General features: G+C 59.7%; 2 protein-coding genes across 2 annotated transcripts in view; one reads left to right on the top strand and one right to left on the bottom strand.

The window, feature by feature from the left end:
• Sugp1 (SURP and G patch domain containing 1) overlaps window positions 1-9,494 on the bottom strand; it is a 13,183-nt gene extending 3,689 nt beyond the window's left edge. Inside the window, exons 1-9 of the mRNA XM_013028308.1 lie at window positions 9,326-9,494; window positions 7,691-7,794; window positions 6,448-6,666; window positions 5,398-5,521; window positions 5,005-5,105; window positions 4,325-4,448; window positions 2,264-2,610; window positions 446-552; window positions 18-195 (exon numbers count right to left, since the gene is read on the bottom strand). Of these exons, the coding sequence (XP_012883762.1) occupies window positions 18-195; window positions 446-552; window positions 2,264-2,610; window positions 4,325-4,448; window positions 5,005-5,105; window positions 5,398-5,521; window positions 6,448-6,666; window positions 7,691-7,794; window positions 9,326-9,450 (1,429 nt within the window). The 5' untranslated portion in view covers window positions 9,451-9,494. The remainder of the gene's footprint in view (window positions 1-17; window positions 196-445; window positions 553-2,263; window positions 2,611-4,324; window positions 4,449-5,004; window positions 5,106-5,397; window positions 5,522-6,447; window positions 6,667-7,690; window positions 7,795-9,325) is intronic.
• Window positions 9,495-11,622: 2,128 nt separating this feature from the next.
• Window positions 11,623-11,720, top strand: part of Mau2 (MAU2 sister chromatid cohesion factor) — a gene marked incomplete at its 5' end in the record, with an annotated part of 18,715 nt that continues 18,617 nt past the window's right edge. The window contains one exon of the mRNA XM_013028307.1: window positions 11,623-11,691. Coding sequence (XP_012883761.1) covers window positions 11,623-11,691 — 69 coding nt within the window. The remainder of the gene's footprint in view (window positions 11,692-11,720) is intronic.

The raw sequence follows: 11,720 nt of genomic DNA, 5'->3' as shown, positions 1-11,720 counted from the left end.
CCCCCCCGCCCCCGCACCGCGGGTCTTGTCCATTTCCATGCGCCGCAGCTGGTGCTCCCAGGTGCCCAGCTCGCTGTCCACCTCCTCGTCACTGTCGTAGCCGTGCTGGTGCTGCTGCAGCGCGCGCTCCCACAGCAGCTGCATGTCCTGCATGGCACGCTTGTGCTGCATGATCATGTCGTACATCTGCTGCATCTGGGGGCGTGGGCCGGACACCTGAGCCACGGCGGTGGGGCCTCACCCAACCCCGGCCCCCAACCCTCAGAGAAAACCCTCAGGGACTCTGTCTCACGGGGTCCACCCTGCGGGAGTGGGTACCAGGCAGTGACCACCCCAAGGCCCCTGGCCCCAGCCCTGCTGTAGGCTGCGGAGCGGCGTGTGGCTGACGGGGGACCCGGATTAGGGCTGGGGGCGGTCTGGGGACAGGGACGGCCCGGGGCGGCACCTCCTGCTGCTCCTTCAGCTGCTTCTTCTGGGCGTCTGAGAGCTCGGTGACGCCCACCAGCCCCACCGGCTTCCCCTTCTCGTAGCCGAGCCCCTTGAGGTCCTGCACTGCAGAGTGGAGGAGACAGGGTGAGCGTGACGCCCGCTCAGCCCAGCCCGTTCTGGGGGTCTCGGGCTGGGACATGCCCAGGCACCCTGCACATGCTCCCGTGCTGTAGATGCGACCTCTGTCTGCCGTGCTCCACCGCGGGAGTGGCTGGGGGGGGACACACACAAAGCCCACGGCAGCGGCTGAGGTGGCCGTGAAGGGCCTGACACGTGTTCAAGCACACCACGTCCCAGGAGGAGGCTGTCGCCAACAGATTGCACATTGCACAGAACGCTCCGGGGCGGAGCGCGGCGTGGGCTCCCGGCGCGCGGCAGCCAGGAGCACGCAGAGCTGCTGACATTTAATTTGGCATCAGCTCGGGAACTTGTCTGGCGCGAGCCCCGTGAATCCGCGTAATGCCCCATCTGGGTGTCAGAAGGAAGCAAACAAGCACCCCCAGGGGGTGGTCTCCCCACCGGGGGAGCGGCTGGCAGGGAGCAGCGGGCCCTGCGGGGTGGGAAGGAACAGTCCTCCAGCTTACTGCAGGTGGGCGGCTTCAAAATCAGCTGCCGGGCCGGTGCCCGTGCCTCACGACTGTCCTAGCTACTCAGGAGGCTGAGATCTGAGGTTTGAGGTTCAAAGCCAGCCCAGGCAGGAAAGTCCCTGAGACTCTTATCTCCAATAAACCACCAGAAAATGGGAAGCGGAGTTGTGGTTCAAGTGGGAGAGTGACAGCCTTGGGCGGAAGCGCGCAGGGACGGCGCCAGGCCCCGAGTCCGAGCCCGAGGGCTGGCACCAGCTAAACATACAAATCAAAGACACACGTCCCATGGTTGCTGCTCGGGGTCCTGGGGGGAAAGGCGCGGGATGTGAGGGAACTGGCGCTGGGCCGGCCCCTCCACAGGGAGCCTGTGGGTGGCGCTGCCTCCATGCGAACCCAGAGGCTCGAGGTTGGTGCACGGGCAAAGCACCTGCATGCATGAGGCCAGGGGTGCACCCCAGGAAGCCGGGGAGAAGACAAGAAAGAGACCCATCTTTCCCAGTGGTACTGGAGACCACCAGTGAAGAGCCAAGCTGGGCCACGGCTGACTTGACAAGCGCGCTAGCTGAGCAGGCATGGGGCCCTGAGCTCAAACCTCGGAACTGCTGACAAAGCCATAAGGCGCGACATCATTAGCTGTTAGGGATGGTCACCAGCATGGCCGCGTGACGCAGGTGCAGGGCCAGCCTGAGGCGCTGCTCACCCTAGCCACAGGGAGGCCTGAGGAGGAGGGCCTCCAAGGGGAGATCTGAGACCCTACCCGAATAGCCAAAGCAAAAAGGACTGGAGGCGTGGCTCAAGCAGTATAGCACCTGCCTACCAAAAGCAAAGCCCAGACTTCAAACCCTGCTACTTGTAAAACTTAACAAAACCTAGACTAAATGAGCTCGCTCCTCCCGGGCACTTTCCGGAGGGGGGTGAGTCTCCTGTCCTCACTTGGGGCCCGGGACCGAGGGCTGCACCTCAGGGCCTCTCTCGATGGAGGCAGGCTCAGAGCTGGTCTGCCTGGACTGGCCTCCAACCTCCCAATGCCAGCCTCCCTGCAGTGAGGACCCCAGGCGGGCCCGCAGCACGCTCTGGTCAGGAGCCTGGACCTCAGGGCTGCCCTGCCGAATGCCCTGGAAAGAACAGTCCTGGGGGAGCCGAGGTGGGGAAGGACAGACAGACACGTGGGGCGGGGGCGGGCCCACCTGACAGGGGGGAGGGGGAGGCGTCCACGTCCCGCTGCACCAGCTCTGCGGGCGGCAGCTCCACCTTGTCCTCCGCGGGCCCCCAGCGGCTCTTCCGCTTCCTCTTCACCGTGGGGGTGGGGGCGGGCTTCCCGGGGAGGGCGGCTGTGGGGGTGACGGCGGGCGAGGAGGCCGACGAGGTGGGGCAGGTGATGGCCAGCGGTGAAGGCCCCAAGGAGGCCTTGGGGGGGGACTTGCGCTTGAGGCTGGGGTCGGGGGTGCCTGCGGGGCCCGCCTTGGCTTTGCGGAACTCCTCCAGCTTTTGCCGGTAGTATTTGTGCGCCTGGCTGTTGGGTTCATAAAGGAAGCTGTGGAGGAGAGCGGCAGCAGGCGGTCAGTCGGGCACAGGCCTCGGCGGCTGGCTCCACTTTGCTTTTGGTGGGGTAGGGAAGATGGCTCAGCACGCATGAAGCCCTGGGTTTGATTCCTCAGCACCACATACACAGAAAAAGCCAGAAAGGGCGCTGTGGCTCAAGTGGTAGAGTGCTAGCCTCGAGCGGAAAGCAGCTCAGCACCAGCACCAGGCTGCATTCAAGCCCCAGGATTGGCGAAAAAAGAAAAATGAAAAATGGTGACAGCTCAGCCATAACGACCAGCAAAGCGGATGTGTCTGATGATCTTGTGTTTGAAGCCAGCTTAGACAGTAAAGTCCATGAGATTCTTGTTTTCCATTAACCATCAAAAGGCTGGGAGTGGAGCTTTGGTCCAGGAGGCAGAGCTCCAACCTTGAGAGAAAAAGCTCAGGGCATTGTCTAGGCCCTGAGTTCAAGCCCTAGTGTATGCACACGCACAGGGGGAAAAAGAATGAGCTATTAAAAAACTACCAAAGGGGCCGGGCGCTGGTGGCTCACGCCTGTAATCCTGTTTACTTAGGAGGCTGAGATCTGAGGATTGCGGTTCAAAGCCAACCCGGGCAGGAGAGACTGTGAGACTCCTAACTCCAATAAACCACCAGAAAACTGGAAGTGGCGCTGTAGCTCAAGTGGTAGAGTGCTCACCTTGAGCTGAAGAGCTGAGGGACAGCGCCCAGGCCCAGAGTTCAAGTCCCACGACCGAAAAAACAAAAAAACAACAAAAAAAAACTACCAAAGGGAAGTGGCACCATGGCTCGAGTGGTAAAGCACTAGCCTTGAGCACAAAGTGGCTCAGGAACAGCATACAGGCCCCGAGTTAAATCCCAGGAATGGAAAAAAGACAACAGCAAAAAAAAAAAAAAAAACAAAATTAGGGCTGGGAAGGTGGCTCAGTGGTAGAGCGCTTGCCTTGCATGCATGAGGCCCTGGGTTCCATTCCTCAGCACCACATAAGCAAAAACAAAAAAGCCAGAAGTGGCGCTGTGGCTCAAGTGGTAGAGCGCTAGTCTTGAGCTGAAGAGCTGAGGGACAGCGCTCAGGCCCAGAGTTCAGGCCCCACGACCGGCCAAAAAATAAAAAGAAAACAAAAAACTACCAAGTTGTGTTGCGAATCTTGGAAGGTGGCCGCAGAACCCATGTGCTGCCCCGGCTATCGGGGAGACCGAGTCAGGAGGACGGTGTGTGGAGTCGGGAATGGAACCCAGGACTGAGTGTCTCCACAGCCCAGCAGCCCCAGCCCTGCTTTCCCCGGACGGGGTCTCGGCTAGGCAGCGACAGCGCGGTGGGATTCCCAATCCTCCCCACGGCCCTGGGCGCGGGCCTTGCCCCGCTCTGCGCTCCAGGAGCAGCAACCTGCGTCTCTCGGGGCCAGGGCCCTGGCACCCCGCCTGGCTGCAGCCCCTACTGGCCTGGGCAGCGCCCATCCCCGGCACCCAGGCGCTGAGCTGTGCGATGGGCAAACAAGCAGGGGAGCACGGCCGTGGTCCTCAAGCTGGGGTCCCTGGCCACGCCCCTCCCTGGTGGGTTTCTTCCAGTGCCGTTTCCACACTCTCTGTCCTCCTAGTGCATGGGGGGACCCCCGGACACGCCCGATGGGAGCCCGTCGGAGCAGGCCTGGCTGGCACGGGGACTGGGCCCGTCCTCGGTGGTGGCGGGTGACCCTGCTCACCTGAAGGCCTGGTTGTCACGGTTGTTCTGGAGGGCGATGGTCTCAACCTCGGGACCCCCATCTGCTATGAACCTGGCCAGTTTTTCTGCAAGGCTCTTGGTCTCTTCGTCCTCTGGGGGTGAAACTTTAAGCAGGCTGTCAGTACTGAGCGCAACTCACCACACCCACAGCCTAACGCCTGCTACGAGCCCCACGCACGGGGGAGCGGGAATACAAAGAGAAACAGGCAAACGGGAATCTGGTTACTGCATGGAACTGCGCGCCACCACGCCGCCACCCCCCCTCCCACAGCCCCGCAGGGCCGGGCCCCCCAGCTGGCCGGGGCAGGACAGGGGGACAGGGCATGTGGGGCGGGGCCTTGGCCTCCTGTGCCGGGGAGGGGGTGGCAGGCCCCAGCCTCAGTCCCCCGCTGCCCACACCACTTGGCTGGGGTCTGGCCATCCCTACCAGCCATGGCTTAAAGGCTCCCCACGGGGCCCACTGAGACCTGTCCCGCCCCCGAGTCCCTAGGCACCAGGCATGGTGCCACGGCCCACCTGCCCGCCTGGATCGCGAGGACCACGCCCATCCCTCCCCACCCAGAGCTGAGGTCGGGGCGCCCACGTCATGCTTGTGGAGACGCTCCAGGGACCCCGACTCCGCTTCGGAGCTGCCTTCCCAGAACCACCCCTGCCACTCACCTCTCTGCAAGGCGGCCTGCGGCTTCTGCGCCTCCTTTCTAATCTCGGCCACCTTCTTCCTGTAGTACAGGAATTCCCTGCTGTTCTTATCGTGCAAAAACCTGCAGGGGGGGCCACGGAGAGAAGAAACAGGTGTGGAGAGATGAGCTGCGGGACGGCCGAGGGGGCTCCAGCCACGCACACGCGCGCGGGCCTCAGGGTGTCCCCGGGACCCCTGGTGGGAACGCCAATGTGCTAAAGAGTTCGAAGCCGGTCTGAGCCCCGTAGCTAAATCTCAGCAAGTGCTGGTGGGGTGGCTGGGGCAGAGGCGGGCCGCACTGGGGCGCGGCATGGCTGGGGGTACAGAGCCCCAGGCTCAGCCGTGGGACACACGCACGTCCCCCCAGTACTTACGCAAATGCGGGGTTCTCCTTGTAGTCCTCCATAGCTACTTTCTCTAACTCGGGGCCTCCTTCCGCCACAAAGCGGGCCAATTTCTCTATCACTTTCCGAGTCTCGGCTCCCTCTGGGGGTGAAACTTTAAGGAGGCTGTCAGTACTGGGGCTCAACTCACATACCCCACAGATACAGGCACTCTCTCTACGGACCACAACGACAGAGGGGTGGGGAGAAGAGCGTGAGACGAGCCGGCCGCCACCCCCCACGCACAGGGCGCGGGTGGCAGCGTCTTGAGGAGACACTGCACTGACACACAGGGGCTCCCCAGTACTATGGGGGGGCAGAAACCCCTCCTACTTCGCAGCTTTCAGTGTGCTGGAGTCTTCAGAGATAGCAAGTTCTCTGAAAACATGGCTCTGAACTGACGTGAGGCTTATTGCAGCAGCGCCCTGGGGGTCGGGGCTCCCCCTCACTAGCTGCCAGGACCAGGCATCCGGGGTCTCCGGCCAGCCCCACCTCCAGGAAGTCCTAGGGTCCACGAGTGACAGCATGTGCTTCTGCCGCCATCTGGTGGTGCCCTTTGGCGGTGGCACGCTGGGCGCCCCAGGGCCTTTGCATGTGCACAGCCCCTGGGCAGTGTGTTTTCCTGAGTGGTTGGAGCCACACGGAAGCTACTTGGGCACACCTCACTGGCCTGGTTCCAAGGTGGCTCGTGTCAGCTGCCACAGGGACCATGCGCTGATGAGACTCAAGGGAGAAATTCCTGTCAACTGGTGCCTGGCCTAACGACTGTTATTCTCTTGTCTGGGCTGCCAGGAAGCACAGGGCGGAAGAGGTGTTCTACGCCTTGCTTTCCTCCCCTCCCCGCCCCCCCCCCCACTTCTTCCACATGCTTTGGGAGAGCCCCACCCCAGTCACCGGAAGGCCTCGAGCCCCCGTCCCCACTGTCAGGATGTGCCAGCCAAGGGTCTGGCTGCGGACGGGGTTCCCACCGCGCCAAGCCCGCCCCCCGCGCCCGCCCCCAGGCTGGCAGGGCGGGAGGGGGAGGGCAGCGCTGCCCCTTACCTTTGATCTCCAGCCACTGCTCCTCATCGTCATCGTCGTCGTCATCGTCGGGGGACTGGAAGATGCTGGGGCGCTGGGCCACGGGCAGCTGCTTGGCGTGTGAGTAGCTCCTGGTGGGGCCCGGGGTGCCCAGCCCCAGGCTGGGCCGCTTGCTGAGCAGCAGGGGCCGCCGCGCCGTGCTGGGCGGGGGAGCACTGCGGGGTGCGCTGGGGGGTGGGTCTTGGGATGGAATAAAGAGGGATCCCCTTCAGTACGTCTGCTCCCCTGTGCCGTGGGCTCCTGGGGGTGAGGCGGCCCCCAACCACTCCGTTTCCAGCCCATGGGTAAAGGCCACGGTGCCTGCCTTTCCTGGGCAGATTTTTCTGTGACTCAGTCTCCACCCCAAGGCCGCCCGCCCACAGCAGCAGGGAGCCCGGAGGATGGTGAGGGTCCCTGCCAGCCCCACCAGCCGCGGCAGCCAGAGCATGCAGGATAGGAGCGGGCAAGCCGTGTGTGAGCCTGTGCTGCCACCTCGTGGCCCTGCCCAGAGCCGGAGCCGCCCTGCAGGGGTGGGTGTGCAGGGGCGCAGTGCAGGGGGGGGGGGCAGGGCGTCCCTGGGCCTCAGACACTGTCGTGGGGGCACAGGCTGGCTCCAGGCACTGAACCCCAGGCATGGTACAAAGCAGACAGGAACGGCCAGTGAGGGGGATGGGGGCACTGGGCTGGGGGGGAGGGGACAGCAGCAAGTCCTGCGGAGGCTGGGCGCCAACTTCTGCCCAGGATTTTTATAAGTACATACAAAGGGCAGAAGCTAAGTGCCAAGTATCCAACCAACCTATGATTCTGGGCAGGGACCATACCATGTGTTTTTCTCTCTCTCTCTGTGTGCGTGTGTGTGTGTGTGTGTGCAAGCGCGCAGGCACGCACCAGTCCTGGGCTTGAATTCAGGACCTGGGCACTGTCCCTGAGCTTCTTGTGCTCAAGACTAACACTCTACCACTTTGAGCCACAGCACCACTTCCCGCCTTTTCTACGTAGGTGGTGCTGAGGAATCGAACCCAGGGCTTCACACATGCTAGGTAAGCACTCCACCACTAAGCCACCTTCCCAGCCCCTATACCATGTGCTTTGACATGTCTTTCAGAGGGAAACTGAGCAGAGCCCACAGGACCCTCGGCCCCCAGTCCCTGCACAGATATAAACACAGGCACCCCGGGACGGCGGCTTGGGCCCAGCGCGGGCAGGGAGGGCGGGGTGGGCTCACCGGGGCTTGTCTGGGCCTTCTGCAGCTTCAGAAACTGCTGCAGGAAGCTGCCGTCGTTGGCAAACTTGTTGGAAATGCAGGAAGAATGGTGTGCATTTGCCATTCTAGAACAAGACAGGAAGAGGGTGAGCCAACTGCGCATGTTGTCCCCATTTGAGGGGACAGGCCTTGACTGGCGCGTGGACGTCGGAAACCCAACATCCTGAACATCAGCCCCCAAGATGGCTCCCTTCTCTTCCCGCACATCGGTGCCTGGCCTCCCGCCACCACTTCACCAGCGGCCCAGCTTCGTCCTGCCTGCTCAGTACCCAATCCTCCTCTCGGGCAGAACCTGCGTGTCTTCCTGGTTTTTGATCCAGAGTCCTGGAGATGCAGTCCAGGACTGCATCACTGAGGGCTGGGATTACAGGTGTGGCCACCAGGCCTGGCCTGGGAGTATCTTTACCTATGTGTGGCTGTAATTCCATCAAATGCTTCCTAAACAATCTCTTGGGGTAACTACAGGAAACTGGGGTGTTTACTACTATTATTATTATTACCTTTATTCTCTCTGCCTTTTTATTTGCAAAGAATGTTTCATTTGGATTTGGGGCCTTGGACTTGTTGGGCATGTGCTAAACGAAACCACTTGAGCCATATTCCCAGGCCGTTTTTTAGTTGTTTTTGGTTGTTTTTTTTTTTTTAGGTATTTTTTGAATTGAGCCTCCTTTATGCCTGGCCCAGCCTAGACCTCATTCCTCTGATTTATGCTTCCCACATACCCATACTACCACTTGACTTTTTTAATGCTTGAGATGGGGTTTCCCAAATGTTTTTCTCCTACCTGGCCTCCAATTACAATCCTTGAGATCAGCTTCCCAAGTAGATGGGATTACAGGCATGAGTCAATGTGTTTGGTTAAAACAACTTTATGTTGTTTGCAGGTTGTACTTCTGGCTCCTGTATTTACAGCGATGTGGGGACCTGAGGCCAGGGGACTGCTGGAGTCCAGAAGTCCCAGCAGATACAGTAAGATTCTACTTCTAAAAAACAAACAAACAAAGCCAAGCGCTGGTGGCTCATGCCTGTAATCCTAGCTACTCAGGAGACTGAAAACTGAGGGTCACAGTTCAAAGCCAGCCCAGGCAGAAAAGTCCTTGTGAGACTCTTATCTCCAATTAACCATTCAAAAACCTGGAGCTATGGCTCAAGTGGTAGAGTCCCTCCTTGAGTACAAAGAGCTCAAGGACAGCACCCAGGCCCTGAGTTCAAGTCCTGGGACCAACACACGCACATACAGAGGTGGAATCTGTAACTCAGTGGTAGAGCACATGCTTAACACTAGAAAGGTCCTCCCTTCCATCTCCAACACCACAGACAAAAAACAACACAGTGACACTTCAGACTCAGAGGAAGGGGCCATCCCTTTGCGAAGCAGATGGTGAGATTACAGCCTTAGGGCACAGGCCTGGGGTGAAACACTGCTGAAAAGCAGTAAATAATTGAACAAGAGCAGGCAAGCCCTACATCTGGGCTCCTACTTCTCTCCCACCACACAGCCTCAGGCCGGGGCCGGGTGAATGCAGTGGCAGACCCTGGTCACAAGCCCTCCCTTTGTCGGTGCCCAGCTAAGAACCCAGGCCCAGGGGCACTCACTCTCCAGGATGGGGGGGTGGCGGGCTGGCCATCTGATCCTGTTTGGCTTTCTGCTCCATTTTGGCTTCAATTTCTCGCTTCTTCTGAGCGATGAGCTCTTCCTGATAAAGGACGTTCATGCTCATCTTTCCAGACTTTGGGGGTGCAACCCCGAACCACCGGTTGGCCTTTCCTGGGGATGGAAAGAAACAGGTCAGAACAGCTCCTGTGCTGAAGACTGGGTTCCCCGGCTAGAAGGGGGACAATAGAGAGCTGATTGTGTACAGGAGTGTGTGCGCACGCCAGTCCTGGGGCCTGCCGTCAAGACTGAGGCCCTGTGCCTGAGCTTTTTCACACAAGGCTGTAGCCTTAGCACTTGAGCCACAGCATCACTTCCTGCTTTTGGCTGGTTATTTGGAGATAAGTCTCATGCACTTTCCTGCTCAGCCTGCCTTTGAACCATAACCCTCTCAGATCTCAGCATCCTGAATACCAGGATGCCAGGTGTGAGCCACGGGCTCTCATCCTTGGGTTGATCCAGAATGAGTTCATGGCTGAGTGGATTATGAGGAGGCAGGCCAATGGGAGGCTGGCCCTAGGAAGGGTGAACCCTGTCTCTGACCCCTCTGGGTCTGCCTCTGGTCTCCTCTCCCCTTCCTCTCAGAGGTTCTGCGCCGCTCCATCCTCCCACCCATGATGTCTCCCACTTGGCCACAGTCCCGCAGCAATGGAGCCCGTCCACCGGGGGAAACTGGATGGCCCAACAACAACAAAAAGGAAGATTGATAAACAAGAGCTTTGCTGGAAATGAGGTGGGATCACTGGAACCTCGCTGAACATCGTGACCTTTATAACAATAATGAAAGATTAAGATTGAAAAAAAAGGTGTGTGTGTGTGATTAAGCTGGGCACTGGTAGCTCAGAAAAATAAATCTAACACACCCTTGCCTCTAATTAACCAGCAAAAAGCTGGAAGTGAAGTTGCGGTTTAAGTGACAAAGCACCATCCTTGAGCAGAAACACCACGAGAGAGCACGAGGTTGGGAACACCAGGCCCTAAATCCTGCCCGCCCCCCAACAAAAACATGGGAGACTTAGACAGCAATACCTATTCCAGGAGAGCAGACAAAGAAAAAGAATTATTAGTGTGCTTGAGGTGTGGCTCAAGGGGTAAGACTGCCCACCTAGCAAGCACAAGGCCCTGAGTTTGAACCCAGTACCACCTAAGAGTTTTTGTTTTTTTTTAAAGAAACGAAAGAAAACACTAGTAAGGTAGACATTTAAGCTGGAGCTGGAGTACTGGGACAGTCATGACAAGTCAGATGGACAGGGACCTGGACAGGCCAAGAAGGTAGAGCGCCTGGACGTCTGAGGACCACCAAGCGCCAGTGCAGCCAAGGCAGAGCATGGCAGGAACCTGCATTTTACATGAAAAAGTTTGGGATGCTGACAAGTGACTAGACGCAGTGAGCATTGCAAGCGAAGGGCAGGAGAGAGAGAAGACACCCCAAAGGCTCCCAGTGGGACACAGGCTAAATTCCAAATTCTAAAAGCTGATTTTCCAGTCTTTGCTCCCCAGTTCCATCCAAGACACCACCCCAGCTCCGTTTCACTCAGCGCGTTTGCGCACAGCACTCATCCCAATGCCGGGACCTGAGTGCTGTCCCTCAGGCTGCTTTTGCTCAATACTGGCACTCCATCCCTTGAGCAGCAGCTCTATTTCCAGATTTTTGGTGGTTAATTGGACAAAAGAAATGTCATGGATGTTCCTTCCCAGGGCTGGCTTCGAACCATAAATGCTCAGCCCCCTGAGTCGCCAGGTGAGTAGGGAGTAGTTGGTGAGCCAACACCAACCACATAGTTCTATTTTCATTTGTGACACGGTTCCAAAGTACCACCTGATTCCTGTCTCAGGCCTTTTGGGGGGGCGGGGAACACTCTCTGAGCACCCCTAACCACAGCCTGCAGCCTGCAGCCCCCGTCACTTCACAGCTCTGGACGTGCATTTGTTCCCCGCTGCCCTGACCCGGCGGGGCCGCGCGTGCGGAGGGCAGGGCTGCGTGGGGCGCTCGCCCCGGGTGCCCGGGGAGGCAGGCAGGGTGCACGACCCACCCGCTGCGGGGCGAGGCTGGGAGGAGCAAACCGTCAGGGACAGCGGGGCTGGCAGAGCCCGGCGGCGTGCGCCGGGGGGCGGCGAGCCGGGGGTAGCGCCGGGCTCTCTCCGCTTCCACAGGGCGAGGCAGCAGCCGGCGCGGAGCCCGCCGGGCCGCTCCGCTTCCCTTGAGAACCGAGCTCGCCGAGGCCGCGCGAGTTAATGGTTTGAAAACAGGCGCCAGACAATCGCGGGTGAGCGATCATTCCGGAAAAAAAACCCGGGGCGTCCTGAGGTAAACCGGAGCCCGGCGGGGCGGCCAGC

The sequence above is a fragment of the Dipodomys ordii genome, unplaced genomic scaffold, assembly GCF_000151885.1.
Source record: "Dipodomys ordii isolate 6190 unplaced genomic scaffold, Dord_2.0 Scaffold108, whole genome shotgun sequence".
In the NCBI taxonomy this organism is placed as follows: domain Eukaryota; kingdom Metazoa; phylum Chordata; class Mammalia; order Rodentia; family Heteromyidae; genus Dipodomys; species Dipodomys ordii.
The sequence above is the reverse complement of the archived record's forward strand: the minus strand, read 5'-3'. Positions and strand labels throughout refer to the sequence as shown.